Source organism: Phyllopteryx taeniolatus, chromosome 12 (assembly GCF_024500385.1).
Source record: "Phyllopteryx taeniolatus isolate TA_2022b chromosome 12, UOR_Ptae_1.2, whole genome shotgun sequence".
Lineage (NCBI taxonomy): Eukaryota > Metazoa > Chordata > Actinopteri > Syngnathiformes > Syngnathidae > Phyllopteryx > Phyllopteryx taeniolatus.
In genome coordinates, this window is record NC_084513.1 from 9,809,347 (window position 1) to 9,831,289 (window position 21,943).

The 21,943-nt window shown below is 40.6% G+C and overlaps 1 protein-coding gene across 7 annotated transcripts in view; it reads left to right on the forward strand.

The window, feature by feature from the left end:
* LOC133487284 (nck-associated protein 5-like) overlaps positions 1 to 20,636 on the forward strand; it is a 45,214-nt gene extending 24,578 nt beyond the window's left edge. For 3 of the 7 annotated variants that reach the window (XM_061793632.1, XM_061793635.1, XM_061793631.1), the window contains 9 exons: positions 1,233 to 1,271; positions 1,358 to 1,477; positions 5,107 to 5,280; positions 5,369 to 7,884; positions 8,062 to 8,173; positions 8,804 to 8,861; positions 12,374 to 12,748; positions 14,676 to 14,771; positions 16,212 to 20,636. In XM_061793632.1, the coding sequence (XP_061649616.1) occupies positions 1,233 to 1,271; positions 1,358 to 1,477; positions 5,107 to 5,280; positions 5,369 to 7,884; positions 8,062 to 8,173; positions 8,804 to 8,861; positions 12,374 to 12,748; positions 14,676 to 14,771; positions 16,212 to 16,213 (3,492 nt within the window). In that variant the 3' untranslated portion in view covers positions 16,214 to 20,636. Of the gene's footprint in view, positions 1 to 1,232; positions 1,272 to 1,357; positions 1,478 to 5,106; positions 5,281 to 5,368; positions 7,885 to 8,061; positions 8,174 to 8,803; positions 8,862 to 10,433; positions 10,474 to 12,373; positions 12,749 to 14,675; positions 14,772 to 16,211 lie in introns of those variants that run through there. The other 4 variants (XM_061793634.1, XM_061793636.1, XM_061793637.1 and 1 more) reach the window with 4 other exon arrangements.
* Positions 20,637 to 21,943: the final 1,307 nt, after the last annotated feature.

Sequence of the window (21,943 nt, forward strand, 5' to 3'; positions counted from 1 at the left end):
GCATCCGTTATGATATCCACACAATTTTATGTCAATCAGTGAAACTAGTGACGGATGTTGATTTTTAAAAACATTTTTTTTCTAAATTTCTAACAAAATACAAGCCCAAAATGACTGCTTTTAACCAAAATGGACCAAATTCCTGTTTGATTGTTGGCATGGGTCCTTAAGATTTTTTCATGTGTCCTGTTATGATATACATATCCACCAGATTTTGTGACTATTGGTGAATCAGGAAACCTGTGTAAGGGGTGGTTGATTTTTTTCCCCCCAACTTTCTAATGAAGTATGAGCCCTGGAATTGACCGTAAATGGCTACTGCAAACAAAAATGGCCGACTTCCTGTTTGATATCAGGCATGGGTCCCTGAGACTTTTTCATGCATCCTGAGATGATAAACACGTCCACTAAATTTCATGTTGATTGGTGAAACTCATGTCCAGGGCTGATATTTTTTCAAACTTTCTAACAAGTATCTTTTTCGTACATCCGGTCATGATGAACAAGTGCGCCCAAATTCATGATCTGGACCTTTAAAATACATCCAGTTTCAACAGAATACACGCAAATGGATGAGTTTTCGCGTATGTTGAGGCCTCCCAAAAGGCGCTTCATTCGTTTGTTGTTGCCATCTCCTGAGGGTGTGAGCTCATGATCTGTGAATCGCTTTTCTATTATTTATGTATTAGGGTCTATCTTAAGGGTCCCAAAAATAGCCCCACAAAAGTCAATCAGTAGCGCCCGATGGGCATTTAGAAAAAACTCAGCCCCTGACACGTGTTTCACTAATTGACATGAAATTGGACAGACGTCTGCCGTATCATAAGAAGACATTCGGAAAAGTCACAGGGATTAATGCCAGAATTGAACAGCAAGTCTGCCATTTTGATTTGAATCAGACAGTTTGGACAAATTCTGGGACTCGCACTTGGTTAGAAAGTTGGAAAAAACACCGTCCTCGACAAAAGTTTCACTGATTGACATGAAATTGGGTGGACAGGTCTATCATGAAGAGATTTACGAAAAAGTCTCAAGGAACCATTCCCGAAAATACACAGGAAGGCGGCCACGTAAACATTTTGGGGCAATTTCAAGGGCTCGCAATTTGATGACCTACTACTCGGGAATTTGTCCAAATGAGCCACAATCAGAACATCTTAGACAGATAGGCAACGTTAAATTGAAAAGCTTTTTGAGTGATGCTTTAATTATCCATTTTTTTCTCAATGCAGGTAGCCAACCAGGTGGTCCAGGCTCTCCTTACTCAAAAGGTACGTGTTTATATTTTCAACATTAACACTGGAGTACTTTAAGTATACTACATCCACTCAGTTCTCTACTTATGTGGATTTGGTAGGACTTGAAAGAAGAATGTGTAAAGCTGCGCACCCGCGTCTTTGACTTGGAGCAGCAGAACCGCCTACTAAGCGTCTTGTTCCAACAACGAGTCCGAATGTCCCAAAGTCCTGCACCCCAGGTAGGAGCAGAAGCCTTTTCATACAAACCAAAGTAACTTTTGCGTTTTTTGCAGTCATCTTATTTTATACTCTGCAACTTTTGTTTTTAAGCTTTTTTTTTAACCTGGGGTTTTAAGGTTGTCTTATTTTAACCTGCCCAACCTTTTTGTTTCAAACAGTTGTATTTTTACCTGCGCAACGTTTATGATTTTTTTCAATGGTACTTTTATTTTAACCTGCCCAACTTTTGGAAATTTGACACTAGTCTTATTTTTAACCTGAGAAACTTTAATTTTGTTTTTTTTTGTGTGTGGTAATTTATTTTAACCTGCAAAACTTTAGGCTCAATTCCAATAGTATTACTCGAACCTGCCCAAGTTTTGGGAGTTAAATTTTTAACCTACCCAACTTTTAGTGTTTTACCGTAAACTTATTTTTACCTGGGAAGTTTTTAGGGTTTTACGGAAGATATATTTTAACCTGCACAACGTTTGGAGCTATTATGCTTGTAAATTTTTAATTGTACCTGCGCAACTTTGGGGGTTATACTGTAGTTTTATTTTTACCTGTACGACCTTTGGGATGTTAACTTGCACAAGTTTTGGGGGTATGTCTGGTAGTCAGTCTCTTTAACCTGTGCAACTTTTTGGCTTTTACAGTAGTCTTATTTTTACCTGCACAACTTTTGGTGCATTTTCAAGAGAGTGCATTTTTTTTTTGTTTTTTTTGTACCTGTGCAACTTTGGGTCGTTATACTGTAGTTTTTTGTTTTGTTTTTATCCCTATTGACCGAAAAGCCGGTGAAGGGTCATTCGGGATTCATAGAATTGTAGTTACATTTATAACTTTTGTTTTAATTAACTGTAACTTTTGGTTTCAATGTAGTTTTTTTCTTACCTGCGCAACTTATTTTTAGCAACTCAACGTGGGTTTGTGGGCTTTACAGTCATTTTTTTTTTTTTTTTTTCCCACCTGCTCAACTTCAGAGTTTTTTAAAATGGTAGTTTTATTTTAACTGTACTTTTGGTCAGTTTTCCACATCATTATGCTGGTGTTATAAATATATGCACGCAGGAACTGCAAATTTGGGCAATTATGTCATTATTTGGAGAAGACATGCTTAATTACGCTGCATGATCCAAAGATATTCTTTAAAGCCTATCCAGGTAATTTAGCATGCTCTGAGGCGAGCAGGCCAAGGAATTCTGTCTTTCCTCTTTAACCTTTTCTGCAAAGGTCATACTTTTAGACTTGACAGAGGTTTGACCTTTGTAGACCATTTGTATGCATTACCACAACGATGCTCAAAGCTGTTATAAACAACGTCTCTTTTCTTGCTCTACCGCACAAAATCTCTAGGACAAGTTTGTCTTTGAAGGACTCCTGGAAATGGCAAAATTGGGACTGAATTTTCTAAAACTTGTGTCGTGGGCTACTGAGTCATTAGACTTCGTTGCCATACTTTGCCCAGACAGAATGACTAAAACTCAAATGTTTTGCTACTCAGTGTTGTCACTGTGTCTTTTAAAATTTGGTAATTGGTATTTCTCTTTCCTTCATTATTTGCTGAAAAACTCTTCCTTTTCACCATTTTTGTGTTTAGGCCAAAGCAATAAAAATATTACTTTGGCGGATCTTAGTGGCAAGGAAGTATGTTGAACTTAATTGAAGAGTTTCATTTCGATAAAAGTAATGTTTTGTCACCGTCATGTGACATCTATAAGCAATTATAGTACAGTACATACCTTTTTGGGGGTGTGTCAGGGATGTGGCAGGGCTCAGTCCTTATTCCCCACAAACAGTGGGGGTTTTATTGTAAAATGACCCCTTTAAAACAAAATGGCTGACTTCCTGTGTGTTTTTGGGTGTAGCTACTTGAGATTTTTTTGTCGCTCATCTCATAATAGACGTGTACTAAATTTCATGTTGCAAAGTGAAAGAGGATTTGGGGGCTGATTTTAAAACAATTTAAATCACCAGCTGAGTTATTCGACCTTTGTGTTTTATGGCAAGTCAGCAAATTTGCTACTGTGCTTGGCCCACACGCAATGACGAAAACTCAATTTTTTTGTAATTTAGCGTTTATCGTATTAGAGGTTCAAATATGGTAGCAATTGGCCAAAATCTCTAGGCGTAGGATGACTGAAAATGACCAAAATGACCCCAAAATAGCAGCTTCAAACCACAATGGCTGACTTCCTCTGTCTTGTCAGGCATGTCTTGAGACTTTTTCGTAGGTCCACTCATGATAAACATGTCTCCCAAATTTCATGATGCTGAGTGAAACTGGCTCCAGGGGCTGAATTAAAGAAAGAAAAAAAAACTTCTTGGTTTGTTGCTACATCCCCAGCTATCGAGAAAGCTGTGTGTGATTTTATCATCTCTCACCAGAGGCTTGAATTTTAAAAGCATTCGTCTCCAGTGAAGTCACAAACAAAAATGATCGTCCTTTATTAGTCCCACAGAGGTTCCACAACACAAAGTATAAACACAAGATTGTCACGCTGGGCCAACTCAAGCGTGTTTCCACCCTCACAACACCCTATGACACTGGATTACTGTAACTTTGCTGACTTTGTGGCTCATTGCAAGTCAAGGGTACTTGTTTTTGATTGGGGTTAATTCGGGCGAATTCCCTAGTACGAGCCATGGAATTCGCCCAAAATGACTGTGTCACAAAACAAAATGGCGACTTCCTGTTAAATGTGGAACATTGAGAGCTTTGGGGGCCTTGAGACTTTTTGGACATCGTGTTATGATAGACATGTCCACCCATTGTCATGTTGATCAGTGACACTAGTGTCCGGGTCAATTTTATTTTTCCTCTCTAACTTTCGAACAAAGTACAGTATGATGCCTAGAATTTGCCCAACACGGTTCCTTTTAGCCAAAATATCTGACTCCCTTTTAAAATTTGTAAAGGCTTCTTGTGACTTTTTCCTGCATCTCCTTATGATAGACACGTCCTCACAATTTTGATTGTAAAACTGGTGACAGTAGCTCATTAATTCTTTCCAGGTAGTGCTACTGTGTGAGTTTGGTCCTGAGCACCAGAGTCAGTGTGATGGTCGTCTTGGATTCAATGTGTTTACCATTATTTTTTTCTACAAATAAATCACCTCATTGGGGGGGCCTCAATATGCCCGAAAACCCAACCATTTTGTGAAAGTGTATTAATATTAGGACGTGCCTGAAAACAACCACCCCTTCCCAAATCCCCCACGAAACTCACTAGGCCAAGACAGGCCACACAAAAAAAGTCTCTAGAACCCATGCCCAAAACTGGACTGGAAGTCTGCCTTTTTTGTTTGAAGCACACCCATTTGAGGTGAATTCCAGTACTTTGTCAGAAAAGTTCGAAAAGAAATCACCCATGGGCTCCAGTTCCACCAATCAATATGATATTTGGGGGATTTGTCTGTCCTAACAGGGCACACCAAAAAGGCTAAGGAACCATGCCGATACAGGAACAAGAAGTTGGCCGTTTTTTGTTTTTTTTAAACAACCTTTTTCTGCAAATTCCATGGCTTGACGAACTCCTGCTGGGGAATTCGCAAAATGATGAGCCCCAATCAGAAGCAGGTGTCCTAGAGTCCTAGACAGATGGCTCAACAATTACCTTGAAAGAAAATGGTTTCTCACTTTCCAGGAAATCCAAAGGAATGGCAAAGTGGGTATTGCTGCAGGAAGGTGGCCCAGTCTCCTGAGTCTAACGTGCCCACGTAGTAGTGGAAGTGGTAGTGATCTGTCTTTATCCAGTGCTGGTAGTGAATACTCTAGCGGCTCGCACACATGGGCTGAGGGTCGAGGCCTCTCCAAACAGGTGAGTCACTCTCTTATATGTTCTCGAACACTAAAGGATTGTGGGTAAACATACTGATTAATAGATGTCGATATCCCTTGTGGTGTAGTGCGCCACAAGCCGGGACAAAAGGATGAGTGTAGGCTCCGTATCTGGTCATCAGACAGACTTCGGCTGGAAGGAAGGCCACATCCTGAAAGGACTCAAGCGTCTTCAGACCAGCGTCTCAAAAGAGAAACCCTCTCCCGGGTCTATTCCGCACTGCAAGGACTGCATGACCTCCAATGAGGGTATCTACTCTCTGGGCATCAAAAGTAACCTGATGGGGATGACAGCCAAGACAAATAAAAATGTTAACGGAGGGATTGCCGTTGTGGACTCTGATGAAAGTAGCAATGACTCAAATATGTCGCAAAGTCAGGAATCCAGCGATAACGCGTCAATAGAAGTTCAGACAGATGAAGGCCCAAAAGAACCTTTAGAGAACACCGTTTCTGACAGCTTCATATTCCCAGCAGAACCACCAGTGAATCTTGAAAAAGAAAGCCTAAAAGAACACACACAAGTAGAAACCGAGAACTCTAGTGACATGTTGAGCGACAGCAACAACAACCAGGAACGATCCAGCGACCGTAAATCCCGGCTGGACCGCATGGACTTGGAATCCCAAGCAAGGGATGCAAACCCGGCTGTGAGACATTCTGCCACCAGAGCTTTGAGCTGTGTGAGCGAAGCCAGGCAACGCAGCTCTTCGGCAGAGGTTTCTCACCACGGGGACGGTGGGATTTCAAGGAACCTAAAGCCCAAACCGCAGCTTTGCGACTCGGCCAGGAAGGCATTCATCCTACGCAGCAAGAGCGCCGACGCTGGACCGGAACAGCACAAACACATCCACTCGCCTCTCCATCAAAACCTCATTCGGGGCCACAAATCTGCCAGTCCAAACAAAAGGGCCAATCACGGTAAACTACACGTTTCGGGTCATGACGCAGAAACAGATGAAGATCCTGCATCGACTTGCAAGTCTCTGGAGCGTGTACAACAGCGCTCGCCTCTTGCGTCGCCTGTCAAAAGTGCTTCAGCGACCAAACCTATTGCAGTTGATGAAGGCTCAAAGACTCCAGCAACACAGCCGCAATCCGCCAGAATTCTGTCCAACAATGAGGAGTGCAAGAACGTACAAAACCAGGAGCAGCTCTCAGACACGTTCTCTTCAGAACTCATATCTCCTTCAGCCCCACTTCTGCCTGGTCGAACGACTTCGCTCCTCCTCAGAACAGCGTCGGACTCCAGACGAATGAGTCGTCCTCAGAGCGCCACCGTCGGAAAGACTACGTCCGGTCAACAAACCAACTTTTCACCAGAAAATCAAGCAGCCAAAGTTGTCTTCAATGGCCATTCATCCAGGATGCCGGCTGTCCCCAGTCCAGAAACGCAGGGTTCAGAATCACCTGTTGAGAGAACCGTTGCATACCACAGCGGAATGGTCGCACCCTCTTTGTTACCAAACCCAAATGTCTTACAAAGATCTCAGCAGAGCATCAGCGAGCCAAAACTTTCTGAAGTCCTGTCGCAGACATATTCCAATGTCTATTATCACAACTGTCAGAGTTCCGGGTCCAAAGCTGTAAAAATGTGTCTTCCTGCAAACGCCAGATCTCACGAGGCTATCTCGGGACCAGAAAGTGGTACATTCCTCGTGTTCAGTCGGCAGAACAAAGATGACGCAAACCCGTCCATGAAAAACATCCAAACCTACCAGACGTACATTTGCGACCCCCACATGATGCGTGAATGCGGCATTGCCCGGCGGAAGATTGAAACCCGTTGTAATTCTCTTGATTCCGAACCCTGCGGTGCTCCAGTCACATCTGATGGTGGTGCAATGCTGGACTGGGGTTTCGACGAGGAAGGCTGGCTCTTCAAGCGTTCTGTCTCCGTGTCCACCAGACCTCCCCTGAAGCCAGTCATGGGCATGAACGGGGCCAAGGCTCGAAGCCAGAGCTTCGGAGCACGCTACATGGACCGACCCAGCTTCAACCGGTCCGGGAAGGTGCGCACCCAGATAAAAACGCACTCAGGGAGCTCCTTAAACTCCCTGGGTGACATTCTGCCAGGAAGCATGAGCTGCTCCAGTAGCTATCACTGCCCCATGAACCGATCTCTCCTGAACAACTTCCTCATTGAAGAAGGCCTGGCGGTTCCTCCGTGTCTAGGCTCATCTAGCGAAAGACTACAGAGTCTTAAACTCCAACGAGAACAAGCCAGACGCCTTCAGATCGAGCAACAATTTTCCAGCGCCTTTGGAGAACCTGTCTGTGAAGAACCAGAGAGGCAGAGTACCATAACCACCATCGAGGAGAAGGTGATGCTCGGCATTGAGGAGAACTTGCACAAGTCTCAGGAGCAGGAGAGGAGTAGTGAAGTCAAGCAGAAATCCGGATCCACCTTAGCCAACTGGTTTGGGTTCCGCAAGGGTAAGCTTCCCATCCCCAGTGGCAAGAAGACAGACCCGGCAAAGACAAAAGAAGAGAAGAGGGATCAAAAGATTACGGCACTGCTCGGAGGGAAGCAGACCAAGACGGACAAGAAGAGAGACAGGAGAAAAAATGACGGAAAAGACTGGTAAGACCGATTCCATGTTTTTCTTCTCTTTACGCTACCTTCACGCAAATCCCAATTGGGCCACTTGAGAAATAAAAATCTAAATGTATGTCTCTTGAACCATGCAGCATATATTCAGCCTTAGATTGACCGCTCGGACCTCTTGTAATTTGTTTATGAAATTCCTTTTTGTTTCAGCTCTGTGGGAAGAAGAGAGTCGCACGATGCAGTGCGAGCATGCATCTCAATGCCCTGCCCGGGGATATCGATTCAAACGCAAGGTCACAATGACATCACTGGAGACGCACAGGTGAAGGAAACACCAACACATGTACACTACCTTGATGCCGTGGATTCTTCCCCTTACGACACCATGTTCATGTCAACCAGTTGTCAACAAGGAAGAGAAATAATTTTTTTTTGTCAACAAAACACAACTGAGCAATGCTATTTCTATTGTTCACCAATGACCTCAATTTCTATTGCGTACCAATGGTGCTGATTTTCATTGTTCATCAATTATGCTGACTTCCATTGTGCACGAGTGATGCTAATTTATATTTCAATACAATTAAGTTAATTTCTATTGCCCACCAATTAAGATAGTTTGCATCTATCTTTCATGTTGCGCACCAATGACACAATTTTCTATTCTGCATCGATGATGCTGCTTTGCGCTCTGCACCAATGATGCTTATTGCTACGGTCCACCAGTAATGCTAATTTCTATTGACCACCAATTACGCCAATTTCCACTGTGCACCATTGATGCTGATTTTCATTGCATGCAAATGATGCATATTTCCATTGTTCACTTTTGAGTCTAATTTCTATTTTATTAATTAATTATTTCGATTTCAATTGTGCACTTATGATCCTCATTTCGATTGTGCTCCAATGATAATGATTTCTACTGCCCACCAATGACATGACGAACCAGAGAACTGACGGTGAAAACGGAGCCCTCATAAAGACCACCCTCCAGGATGCAGTTATCGGTAAGCTTCATTTTTTTTCTCCGTATTGCGTTGACGGAGTGTTAAAAGCAATAGTGAAGCCGACTCCAAAAAAACTTGTCTTTCAAACGCGAGTAAGGGTTTGTGTGTATTTGCCATTTTACTGTTTGAGAGAAGTAAAGACCACATATGAAATGTACATGTAAGTCATAAAATACTGTACATGACTAAGTACTAACTAAACTAACTTTTTCTGTGCTAAGGTGGTGCTTTAGATTTGGACAAGTGGGACCTACTTTATAATGAAAGAATATGGCATTTAAATTCCCTGTAAAGTGAAAATAAATGTGTAAATCTGACACACCACAGAGAAGTGTTGCTAACAACACTGCCAAATTTCAATGATAAATAAAGTATACAAAATGGCTATAAAAGCCTGAAAAATGAAGCCGTTGTCAATGGTCTCGAACGCTGTGGGTGTGTCTGCTGAATGCGCTGAAACCACGCCCCCTCAAATGTCAATAAAGTAAGACTACTATGACCTCGAAAAAGGGATGCTACTTCGGCTGGCGTCTTTCTTATACCTAGGCTTAACTACGTTTTAGCTACGCAAATATATCTACATAAAGCTTCCGGGGTCTAGGATATATCCCACCGGGTCATCATGGGGCTTTTCCACGTCATGACAACAAGGTGCTCTAAAGCGGCCACGCCAGCGCAAAGCCCCTGTCCACATGCTGGTTGTCACATCCAAGTCTGCCTTTTTCTCCATGACGTGTGCACTCACGGCAGACAACGAGGCACTCTAAGCGACCACGCCAGTGGACTATTCGAAGGGAAGATGTATTTTCATTGTGTAGGCATTAGCCAGCTAGCCAACTGCACGTTGCGATTGCGCCGAATAACCACTAATGCTCAAGTTCTTAGTGGGGGATTGGTGACTGTCGGACACCAAAGTGTGTCATTAGGCACCGTTTTAGCCATGCCCAAACATTTTTTAAAACGTTTTTGGTGATAAAAAGTTTAATGCTATAGCTCCACAATTGAGTACTACATAGTTCTCAGTTTTTGTACGTTTTACTCAATTATCTTCAAACATAGAATGTATTTAGAAACAAATATCTGAATTCACTTGACAAAGTCTTTCATGATTACTGCTTGTAGACTTCCTTTTACCAAAGGTAAGAATTTTTTTGCACAACAATTATGCTAATTTCCATGGCACACCAATGAACAAGATTTCATAATGAGTATAGTATAATGAGTATTTCAGTAAGAAAGTTGTCTTTATTGTTGATACTGTTTGCAGGTTTCCATTCACGTTCACTTCCACCCAATGAAAATTTCAAATATAGTTTTTAATAGTTTTGGTGGTGGGTAGTGGTTCGACACCACATTCAAGTATTTTTGTATGGAAGCAAAAATGAGATTGTCACCTCATTAGCAGTTCCATTCCATCCAAATGAATAATAGATTGTGTCACAAGTCCGACTTCAATTTGACCCACTGTATTTTAATTTAGTTCGATTGCAATATGGGGACCCCCTGTGTCAACAGCTAATAACTCATACCCCAGACTATGTGAACTTTTAAGATGTATCATAATCGTGACAGGAGCCACTATGGACCAATACGGACAGTCTGCATTGTGAAGGTAAAGGTCACCTAAGTGTAACTCCATTGAGTGTAACCCCAGCATGTTTTCATGCTGCATCGCACCGCTGCTGTTGTCATATGTGGAGAGGGTGAGCCCATTTCGGATCTAATTATCTTAATTAGATCTCCAGTGATTGTAGATATGCACATTTTTTGGTGTATCGGTTGCTTTTTAGTGTAGTATAATGACACGTGACTGCTCATAGTGCACACGAGACTATTTGTCTCATCAAGCATCGGCAAGTGCTTTAATGCGTACTCTTTCATTTTAGGTATAAGCTTTTACTGTTTTGCACAGGGATGGGGAATTTGTATGCATGGTGGAGCTAAGGGGCATTTGGTGCAAACACACCACATTATCACACCAAGCATACATAGTATTTATTTTGTTTACAATACGAAAGCTTGAATAATAAGATTGGTTTTAATCATACTGCACATAAATCTAATGAACACACATCATAACCGAACCCTATCCAGTTATTCAAATATATTGCAAATAAAATACACACGTGGTGTGTATTTTAATTCCATTCCATGATGTATTTCATTGTCACTGTGGTGGACGCATGCTGGTTGTTGAATGTCATACAGTATGTGACATAAAGCAGTGGTTCAAGTGGACTTACTGGAATTGGCTTTTTTTCCTGTATTTGTTGTAATTGTAACTTGTTGACATATATGTAGCTGTCATACTGTTGCCAAGTCAAAGAGTGAATTACAGTCTACAGATCAGATGAGTTGAAGTAAATGTTTGGTACAGGAATATGCGGTGGCCTGGAAGTACAAAACAATATAACAAATTGTGAAACACTTTTACATTTCAGAAAACAAATGAACAGGATGCAGGAGCCAATCATGTTGAAGCAGGGCGGGTCTTGCAGAGAAAGTGCGTGGGATATCTCAGAATGTCTGTGAAATGGGACGTTCCCTTTCCGGGTGTTTTGTCTTTTGTATTTTGTTTTTGTTTTTGTTAATATGCTTTCTGAAATGTAAAAGTGTTTCACAATTTGTTATATTGATTTGCACTTCCAGGCCACCATAGGAATACCATGGAGAAATGTTTAATGTGTTATTGTTCAAAGTGAAGAAAATCCAATGGAGACAATAGAACACATTTGTCAAAAATGTTTTCATATAGGCTAGATTACAGGGGTAGGAAAACTTTTGGGCTCATTTGATCTTAAACAAAAAACAGGACGGATGTGCCAGGTCATTCATAGATGAGGTAAAAAAGAAAAAGAAATATTTAATGGGTATGTAAAATATGTAAAATAGTTTATTTTAATAATAGGATAATGATTCAGCATCATTTATAAAATGTTATAATTTATGATTATTTATAATGTAATTAATTAACCAATGATGTAATAATGAAAATGTTAAAAGTACAGTTTTTGTAAAATTTTGTATTTTACAATTTGTATTTTATTGTTTACAATAAATTGAGCAATTTTTGAATGTATATGTAAAACAGTTTATTTGGCTATTTGTTTTATTATTTATAATAAATGAACTAACCAATTATTCAATACTGAAAACATTAAAATTCATCAACAATTTAATTTAAAAAAATGATAATTGTTTATGCAAAATGTCTGACTTTAGTAATGTTTGTTTATTTTATTATTGAAAATAAATAAATTGATAAATTCCTTCATGAGGTAAATGAATTGGGGGGGAAAAAACTAAAAGGTTAAAAGCGACCAACCCAATGTAACAAATGTTAGGGGACTCTCGCTAATGTAAATGTTGGGTTTTCCGCATTCAAGGATGGAAAAAGCTGCAAACTCCAAAATGGTCTTCATTGCCACTTCAACCATGGTTACCCAGTCGTGTTTTCGTCCTTGTGCTTCCTCCCATTGCGGTCCCCGTCAACTGTTCTCCTTGTGCCCCAGGGTCTGGCTGCAAGATGCGAACGTTGGACAGTGGAATCGGGACCATCCCCCTCCCCGAATCTTGCTCATTCTTCTCCTCCATCCTGCACCTCCTCCCCAAGTCCTCCTCATCAACCCCCGAGCCCGAGTCGTCTCTCAGTTCTGTCCTGGACTCCTCCTGCGAGGAGGTGTCTCCGTTACCCCGATGGAGGATCCCTTCCGGTTTTAGGGACGACCGCGCCGGGGTGCCCAATACTCTGTCTGACGTGACCCACATCCAGTCAGTGCCTTTCCCTACCGTGGCCTTCCTCCAGCCCGTCCGACCCCAACCTGAACCCATTGTGACCTCTGCCCATGTGTGTGATTCCCACAACAGAACCCAGAGACCCCCGCAAGGTAAATTCAAGTAAAGTAAAGCAACCGGAGCTCGGAGGCAGAAAGCAGGACAGTTCAAGACAACTAAGACTCTCAAAAGCATATTTATTTTCTTTTGTCAGCTTTTGGCCAGTTCTAGTGATATGTTGGTTTCCAATTTGCAGAGGTAGGAGTAAGTTACATATGACTCTATAGCACAGCATCACCAATCAATCAGAATCAAGAATGACAGCTTGTTTTGAGAGGGCGATCTTGTGTCGTGCAAATGAATCACTGCGCAGTCCTTCTACTGCAGGACTAGTACAACTTTCATTCCCCCAACTACTGGGGTGGAGCGAGGGGCATGCTAGTGGCTACTAGCCATGAGTTTGAAGAAAACAAAGCAAGCCCCCATAAAGACAGTAAAAGAATGGATTGTATTTTCTCTGGTGGAAGCAGCACTTCATCACCAAGTCACCAATTCACAATTAGTGTGGTGGATCTCAATGCAGCTTTGCTTACCTTTTGGCGTTTACATGTTAGTGTTTAAGACTATGTAGTGGCTTGAAAATGACCACTATTCACCCACCTTAGCCGCCAAGTCATGGGTGTAAAAACTCAGTGTCGGGGTGGGATTATGTAAATGATCTTATTCGTGACATAACAATCGGGCAAAATTCTGAACAGTCATTTTCAGAACTAGGCAGATAGCAAAAGACTGATTGTGAAAACGTTTTGTCAGATGGTTGTTTAATTTCACAGTTGACTGGTGGGTAGGCCTTCCAGACAAAACTATTTGTATACAAGACATTTAAAAAGTAGATTTTTTCATGAATACCTCCGCGATTATGAATGTGGCAGGTTTGTAAGTTGAACTGTCGACTGAGAAGGCGGGATAAGGGGGAGCAGGCTGCTGTATTGCCCAGCAGGCAAATACCGTTGCATCATTCAGTAGAACAGCGAAGCAACTAAACAAGGGGAAGGGACTTGAGTGAATTTAGGTCAGGTTTAAACAAACAAAACAAAAAAAGTAAAGATGGAAAGCCATGCACTTAATGAGTCTAGATAAAATAAGGTTTTTTTTTCTTAAAGTGAATTCCTCTCATACTGCTTCTTGGCCAATTGGAAGCCAACAGCGTGACCAAAAAAATCATTTTGATGGGGACATATTATTGTTAATTGACTGAATAATTTGTGACCTGACCATTTCTGAAAATGTGTGGCCCCACACCAGGTTTCTGACTTGGCAGCTAGCTTGGGTGAAGATCTGCCATTTTCAAGTGACGACCAGAGTGCGAGCAGATTATTTAGATCAAGACGAGGGATGGACGCAATCATCGATGAAGCATTTATAGTTTAAAGGGGACGTTCTGTAAAATTAAATTGCTATTTGTATTTTTTTGTTTGTTTGTTTTTTTGGTGCTGCCTCAGTCAGTGAAAATGCACTCTTAGCGTTTACAGTCCTTATGATCACTTGCTTTTTTTTTCACCGTCTCGACTCACCTCATCACAAACTCCTCGCTCTGCCAGCGGTTGTCACGGCAATGAAAGCTGTGCTCAGCATTGGCTCCGCATTAGAGGGCTCACATGGTGAGCAGTGGCTCATTTATACTTTGTACATGAGACCGAACAATTCCCTAAAAACTAATTTGAAAGGGAGGTTGTAAATTAAGCTATAATTCTTGATCCTTGAGGTATTTTGAGGAAAACTGGTCACATGTGGGAACTATTTTCAATTTTGAAAATCCTGCATAAAACATCATGTAGATCCACTTTTCAGGTGACCTCGTACAGGAACGTAAGTGGTTTTCCCTATTGAATGGTCCTCTAATGTAGCATGAACTGCGAGGGTGTTGTTTAGGTATATGTTGTCAATCGGTGTATTGTACTTCGGTAGCATCTGGCAAAATTTCTGCGATTGTTTTATAAACAGAGCACATTTCCTCTGTGTTTGTGTATTTTTTCCCAGGTGGGATTGAACCAAAGAAGCTGACCTATATCAAAACGAAGACGAGAACCCCTCAGAGCCAACAGAAAGAGCAGACCAGACTGCAGGTCGCCAACTGTGAGACAACAAACGATACACATTTGGGATTTTGCCTGTGAAGAATACATTTGTACTAGTTAGAGGTGTAACCAACATAAAACCAGAGAGTCAGAGTCACGTTCTTTATTCCTGAAACTCAACTGAATTTTATTTATAGAGCAGTTTAAAAAAACAAACATAGCAGAAACAAAGTGTATATGTAACATTATTGTATGGTCACTGTAACATTAGGCTCAGTTAACACTAACACAGCTAACATTAACACTGCACTTGCATATAGGAAAAAATAATAACTGTACTTTATCACTCATTACTTAAAATATATGTTAAATACAAATATTAACAGGCGGCACGGTGAATGACTGGTTAGAGCGTCAGCCTCACAGTTCTGAGGACCCGGGTTCAATCCCCGGTCCCGCCTGTGTGGAGTTTGCATGTTCTCCCCGTGCCTGCGTGGCTTTTCTCCGGGCACTCCGGTTTCCTCCCACATCCCAAAAACATGCATTAATTGGAGACTCTAAATTGCCCGTAGGTGTAAATGTGAGTGCGGATGGTTGTTTGTTTGTATGTGCCCTGCAACCATTTCAGGGTGTACCCCGCCTCCTGCCCGATGACAGCTGGGATAGGCTCCAGCACGCCCGCGACCCTAGTGAGGACAAGCGGCTCAGAAAATGGATGGATGGACAAATATTAACAAAAGAAATTGGGGGAAAAAAACAGTTCTAAAAGATTCAATGCAACTGGATTTTACTTAACAGTTAAATACAACTGAACTGTGTTTAACTGTGGATGTAATGTCCATCCATCCATCCATTTTCTGTTCTGCTTATCCTCACTTGGGTACACCCTGAAATGGTCGCCAGCCAATCGCAGGGCACATATAAACAAACAACCATTCGCACTCACATTCACACCTATGGGCAATTTAGAGTCTTCAATTAACCTACCATGCATGTTTTTGGGATGTGGGAGGAAACCGGAGTACCTAGAGAAAACCCACAAAGGCACAGGGAGAACATGCAAACTCCACACAGGCGAGGCCGGGATTTGAACCCCGGTCCTCAGAACTGTGAGGCGGATGTGCTAACCAGTCGTCTACCGTGCTGCCAAAATGTCATGTACTGGATTTAAAAAAATATTTAAGTCGCTGTGACATTACGCACAGTTTGGACATGTAACTCAGTGATTCATTCACATACCACTACTGGGAGCTCACACTTTTTAGATCACTGCCCTCAAAAATAAATAATCTCGCAAATTGATAAAATTGTACACCGCATTTTAGCAAGAAAGGTTTTTAAGCTTTTTTTGTAATCACATTGTTGTACATTGATGTAGTTGCATCTCAAGATAATCAGCAAAACAAGTCAAAATTGCCAAATCCAAGTTCTCAAACCAGCTTGGTCATTCTTGGCATTGCTTGCTTTTCACCGCTGTTTTATATTTTTTCCATTTCAGAGCATATGACTCCGTTTGTCATTGGGAACCCACACGAGAGCACCCAAAAGCTCCCAGACCCCGAAGTGGACTGCATGCAAGACTTAAACGCTGACGGGTTCAGATATTCACGCCACCCGATTGTGGTTTGACAAGTACACACACACACACACACACACATGTTGTCTCATTTAAACACAACACAACCAAGACTAGTTCCAATGTCTGGATGACTGCTGTAGTCAGTTGGGAAACATTTTGAACTCCCTCCAGCATCCAATATAAAAAGTGCACAAATTGCATAGTGCACCATCTGGGAACACATTTGTCTTGAAAAACCTTCACCTGTTGTTTTCTCGATGGTGATATTTTTGTTGTTTTTTTTGTCTTTTTTTTTCCAGAACTGGCTCACAGTTGATCAACATACGCAAATGGCAAATGCCACATGTGTTGGTGTGTTTTGGGGGTTAAAACAATGTGAAAATGAAAGCTGCAAACACAGAAGAACGTGCCCTCGCAAATCCTTTGTCATGGCAAATCCTTGAAAAAATGATTTTGATGCCATGCTCCAAACACATAAATGGCTTTTGCTAAAAAAAAAAAAAACTTTGAAATTTTACATTGCACATCTGTCTAATATACCTGCTTCTGATTGGGGCTCATTTGAACGAATTCTCTAGTAGCAGTTTAGCCAAAAAGGCTGCTGCAACAGAAAATGGCTGGCTTCCTGTTCAGGTTTGTTACGATAGACACCCAATTTCATGTTAACTGGTGAAACTGGTGTCTCGGGCTGATTGTCTTTTTTCCTTCCAAATTTTGTAATGAAGTACGAGACCTCAATTTCACCTAAAATGTTTGCGTCATCCCAAAATGGCAGACTTCTTATTTTACTTCATGCATGAGTTTTTGTGACTTTTTTGTATGTCATGTTATGATAGATAGACATGTCTACCCAACCTTTGTGTTGATTGGTAAATCTGGTGTCAGGGGCTATTTTTTTCCGAACTTTCTGAGAGCTGTTTTAATCAGCTTTCCAGTACTTACATTTTCACCATGCTACACAGTTTTTGGGTATGTAGAGTCTAAAGTTTTGCCAAAAAAAACATAATAATAAAAGGCGATCCCAAATAAAAAGTAGTTCAGTCCACTCGGCAAACAAACCTTTTTTTTTGCCTTTGTCTCAGTTCTACATCGTCATCCTAACAGGTCAAACTTTTTAAGAGGCACTTTATCGTCTTTCATTTCTTTAAAAATATGGATGAATTATATGTATGCTAAGAGTTCATGGCAGTTATTAAAAAAGTACCATGAATGACATTGATTTATGTAAAGTGAAAATCTCAGCCTGTTGTTAATCAAACAAAATGCCTTTGGAGATATGGACATTTAAAATTACATTGCAGTCTCGGTCATGGGTCCGTGAGATTTGTTTTATGCGTCCTGTCTTCTTCAACATGTCCACCCAATTTTTGTCGATTGGTGAAACTAGTGTCCTGGGCTAATTTTTCAACTTTCCAGGGGGCACTCCCAAGTGAGCACCAGGAGGAGCTTGGTCCTGGCTCGAATCATCTTGATATAACTGAAAACGTATACATTTTTGCAAGTGTGTGTATCCTGGGGAAAATGTATGCATTTTAAGGATCCAAAACTGCTGAATACTCAATCGGCCAATCCTTGAAAGTTGAGAGAAAAAAAAAATCATCCCCAGACACCAGTTATGCCTATTAACACAAAATTGGGTGCACATGTCTATTACCACAGGACCCATGAAAAAGTCTCAAGGACCCACGTCTGAAACTAAACAGGAAGTCAGACGTTTTGGTTTGAAGCAGCCATTTTAGGTGAATTCCAGGCTTAGTACTTTGTTAGATAGTTGGGGAAACAAATCAACCCCGAGATGGCAGTTTTACCAATCCGCACAAAATTGGGTGGACATGTCCATTATAACAGGACACACCAAAAAGTCTGAAGGACCTATGCCCGAAGTTGAAGAGCAAATCAGCCATTTTGGTTTAAAGCGGACATATTTGGGGGAATTCCTGGGCTTGTACTTCAACATCCTTTGACCAGGGAATTCACCCAAATTAGTCCATATTGGACGCAGGTATCGTAGACAGATGATAATTGTGAAACGTTTTTTACCAGCCCCTTCTCGTGTGGGCATTAAATGATCATTTAGATGATTCACCATGAAAATGGGGAAGCGAGGAACCATTGGCTGCTGCTTGTAGCTTTAATTATGGTATTTGTTGCTTTATATTTTCCACTGGTATACCTTTTGTAAATATGGATTAAATCTGAAGGAGATCTGAAGCAAACTTTAGATGGGAGCCGACAATCATGTCACAAGCATTAAACTATGTGCACTCGATTTAGCACATTGAGCAACGTGGCTCTTTTTTATTGTGCTACCGTGCTGCATGGTCTGTGGTGTTGACATATAACTCAATCACATTCTGACCACTTTCATTACCACAGGAGGAAGAAAATACGACGTGAAAAGTGCTGCACTGTTGACTGTCGATCACATATCACAAATACTGTAACGGTCACTTTACAACGCTCTTGTTATGGGGGACGTGCAAATCTGTCCATTGTGCATTTTTTGTTGTCATTCCACAGCGATGACGTCAGGACAACCCGGTGAGTTTGTGCATGGAACCTTATGGTACTCGCTCAGGGAAGACGTGATAAATGTCCCTGATCGAAGCTGTGGGTTTGAAAAGATGAGTTTTGACAGTTGTTTATCTGTTCAAACACACATTATGATGTGTCTTGAGTTGATCTCGATATTTACCTCATGTTAGTTTGTGTGTGCATTAATCTGCAAGGATACCACGCTGCTTGTCTGCTTAGATTCTCACTTTATTACATACATATTCTGTCATTTCTAGTGATGTTTAGGTGTTACTATTTACATTCCTGCAAACCTGTGTTTCCCACTTTTACATGCTTTGCGGTCACTTCCTGTTTTGCTGAAGCTAAAAAAAGTGCTTAACAAATGTACTAGGCCACCTTTCTTTCTCAGAGAGCCTATAGCGTCATGGAGTGCTTTAATGCAAATGCTTTCATTTCCAGCCACCTCTCGATGTTAAGTAAATATTACAAATTTTAATCAAGAAATGATCGTGTGCTTTGCTTTTTGGCAGTTTTTTCATAAAACAATACTTACGGTACTAAAAACATATGAATAACAATAATAATTCAATATGGGCCCTCGTTACCACCGCCCGAGTTTGTTAAAGTACGGAGCCTGGGTTTCGCCTGACAGGTCTGCATTCTACCAAAAATGGCCGACTTCCTGTTCAATTCCAGGCAAGGGTCCTTGAGACTTTTTCCTGTGTGCTATTGTCATAGACATTTCCACCCAATTTCGTGGCCATCAGCACGTGTTTTTAATTTAAGACTTTTCCATGCAGTCTGTTATCATAGCGATTTCCACCAAATTGTCATGTCGCTCGGTAAAACTGATTTTTTTTCTAACTTTCCAGTTAGAGTTTTGGGGCATAATTTTACGGACCCTTAAAATGGAGTACATACTGAAATTTGTCATCACATACAGTAGTTGTAGAAATTGTGGAGTTTTCGGCCATGGGGTAACAAACATGAAAACCAGAGTGCTGTCTATTGGTGATAAACAAGGTATTTTCTCAACTTTCCAAGGAGCGCTACTGAGTGAGTTTCCAAGGATTGTATTCAGGACCCCTAAAATACACTATATACTCAAATATACACTTGCTTGCGAAACAATGGTTAGTTTTTGGGAATGTCGAAGCCCCCCCAAGAAGGCAATTCTTTCATCTGAAAATTACATTAAACGTGAAAAAAGATTTTGGTAATTGAGGCTGCAACCTTTAATCAATTTTTTAAGCACTGTACATTTACAGAAAATGAAGGCACTATCATTTACATATCAATCCTGTCACTATTGAGCCATATTAATATTTTTTAAGAATATTTTAACCGTAGCAATAGACCTCTTATTTACCTCTTTATTCAAACTATGCTCACTTGTTATGTGCATGTTGATGAAAAAAATAGTAGTGGTGTTTATACCCATAGCAACACACAGGTCTTATAAATGTGTGAGACGGTTTTTCATTGATCAGGGAAGCGATTGGCAACACTGACATACGGGTAGATAGAGCTTGGCATTGTTGTAAAAAAAAAAAAGAAAAAAAGATTCATCATAACGAGTATTCATATTGTATTTTTCTAACATTTACCTTGTATTTATTACACACTGCACTGATTGGTGGACTTTTCAGTTTATTGCACATTTATTGTAATTCTTCAAATGTCGATGTGTTTTTTAATAATCCCATAATCACAGTGGTGTTTTTTGTGACTGTTTTCTTTGCAGTAATAACTGATGAAATTGTCTATTGCTTTGTTTTTATGTTGGAGGGGGAAAAAATAAAGAATAAACTATTTCAGTACTTTTGACTTGATTTAGTTTTGTTTTTTCACTTTTCGTGCATGTTTGTGAATTTGGCATACAGGTCTGCGCCAATCTGGGTGTTCCGATGCAGCAAGGGATTGTCCTTGAAGATGCGCCTGGCGAAGTGACAATTTGGTGACAGAAGATCGATCTAAACTTAAGCCTGCTTGTCCTCTATATACTGGCACAGCTGGTCTAACACGATTTGGGTGAATTTAGTTTTTATATTTATAATTTTCAAGGAAAGTAATGTGATGACCACCATGTGTGGTCTATTGACCAGCCACCACTGATCTGATAGATAGAAAGAAACACCAGAGGGTGACAAAAATGTATCTTTGCCACATCTCATATTAAAAAGGACTTCAATGAAAAGTTCACAAGAAAAATAAGTACACCAAATGAAAGAAAGAAATAAACACATTGATATTTAAAGCACCAGCAGCAAAAATCATTATCGGGTTACCGAATTTGAAATTCCTCTTGTGTCGAGGGCTGTGATTGCACCTGGAATGAATGAGTTTGATGGACTCTTTTTCCAGCCAGTGCTCATTGCCAGTGGCATTCAGTCTCCTGCCTGATTGGAAGAGACTGAATGAATGACCGAGGGGATGAGAATGTTCCTCTGTGATAAAGGTGGCTTTCCTGATAACAGTGTGCTCATACAAATGGGACAGTGGAGTTTGTGGCGAACCGATTATTTTGCCAGCTAGCTCTGTGATGCGTGAGGGGTTGTACCAGGATGTGATTTTGAAGGTGACAATGGATTGTATGAGTGACTGGTAGACCATCATTAAAATATTTTTACTGACTTTAAAATTCCTCGACGTCCTGAGAAAGAACTATCACTTTTCACGAAAATCTTGTTGAGCCATTAACATCGCATTGGCAAAGAGAGCAAGCCATTTTCAACACTCAACTTTAATAGCAGTTTACACAGCAAAAATAAAATCTAAATCTGTTACTTTTACTAATATTTTCATTTTATTATTTATAATATATTAATGAACCAATTATGCATTTGCATGTTAAATGTATATGTGCGTGTATTGTTTCCTATTTAATGTTTTACATTAAGTCAACAAACAAATTAGTTAAAACAGATCAATCAATATAAAATAATAAAATTTAAATAAATTAAATAAATACATTTCAATTGATATTAATAAATAAATGCATTTTAATGAACCATTCACTGAAGCAAAGGCTAAATTAATGCAGCAAATTTTCCAGTACTCTCGCATGTTACTATTTATAACAAATTAATTAAGAAATGAATGAACGCATTTGAATTAACCAACTTTAGAATGAA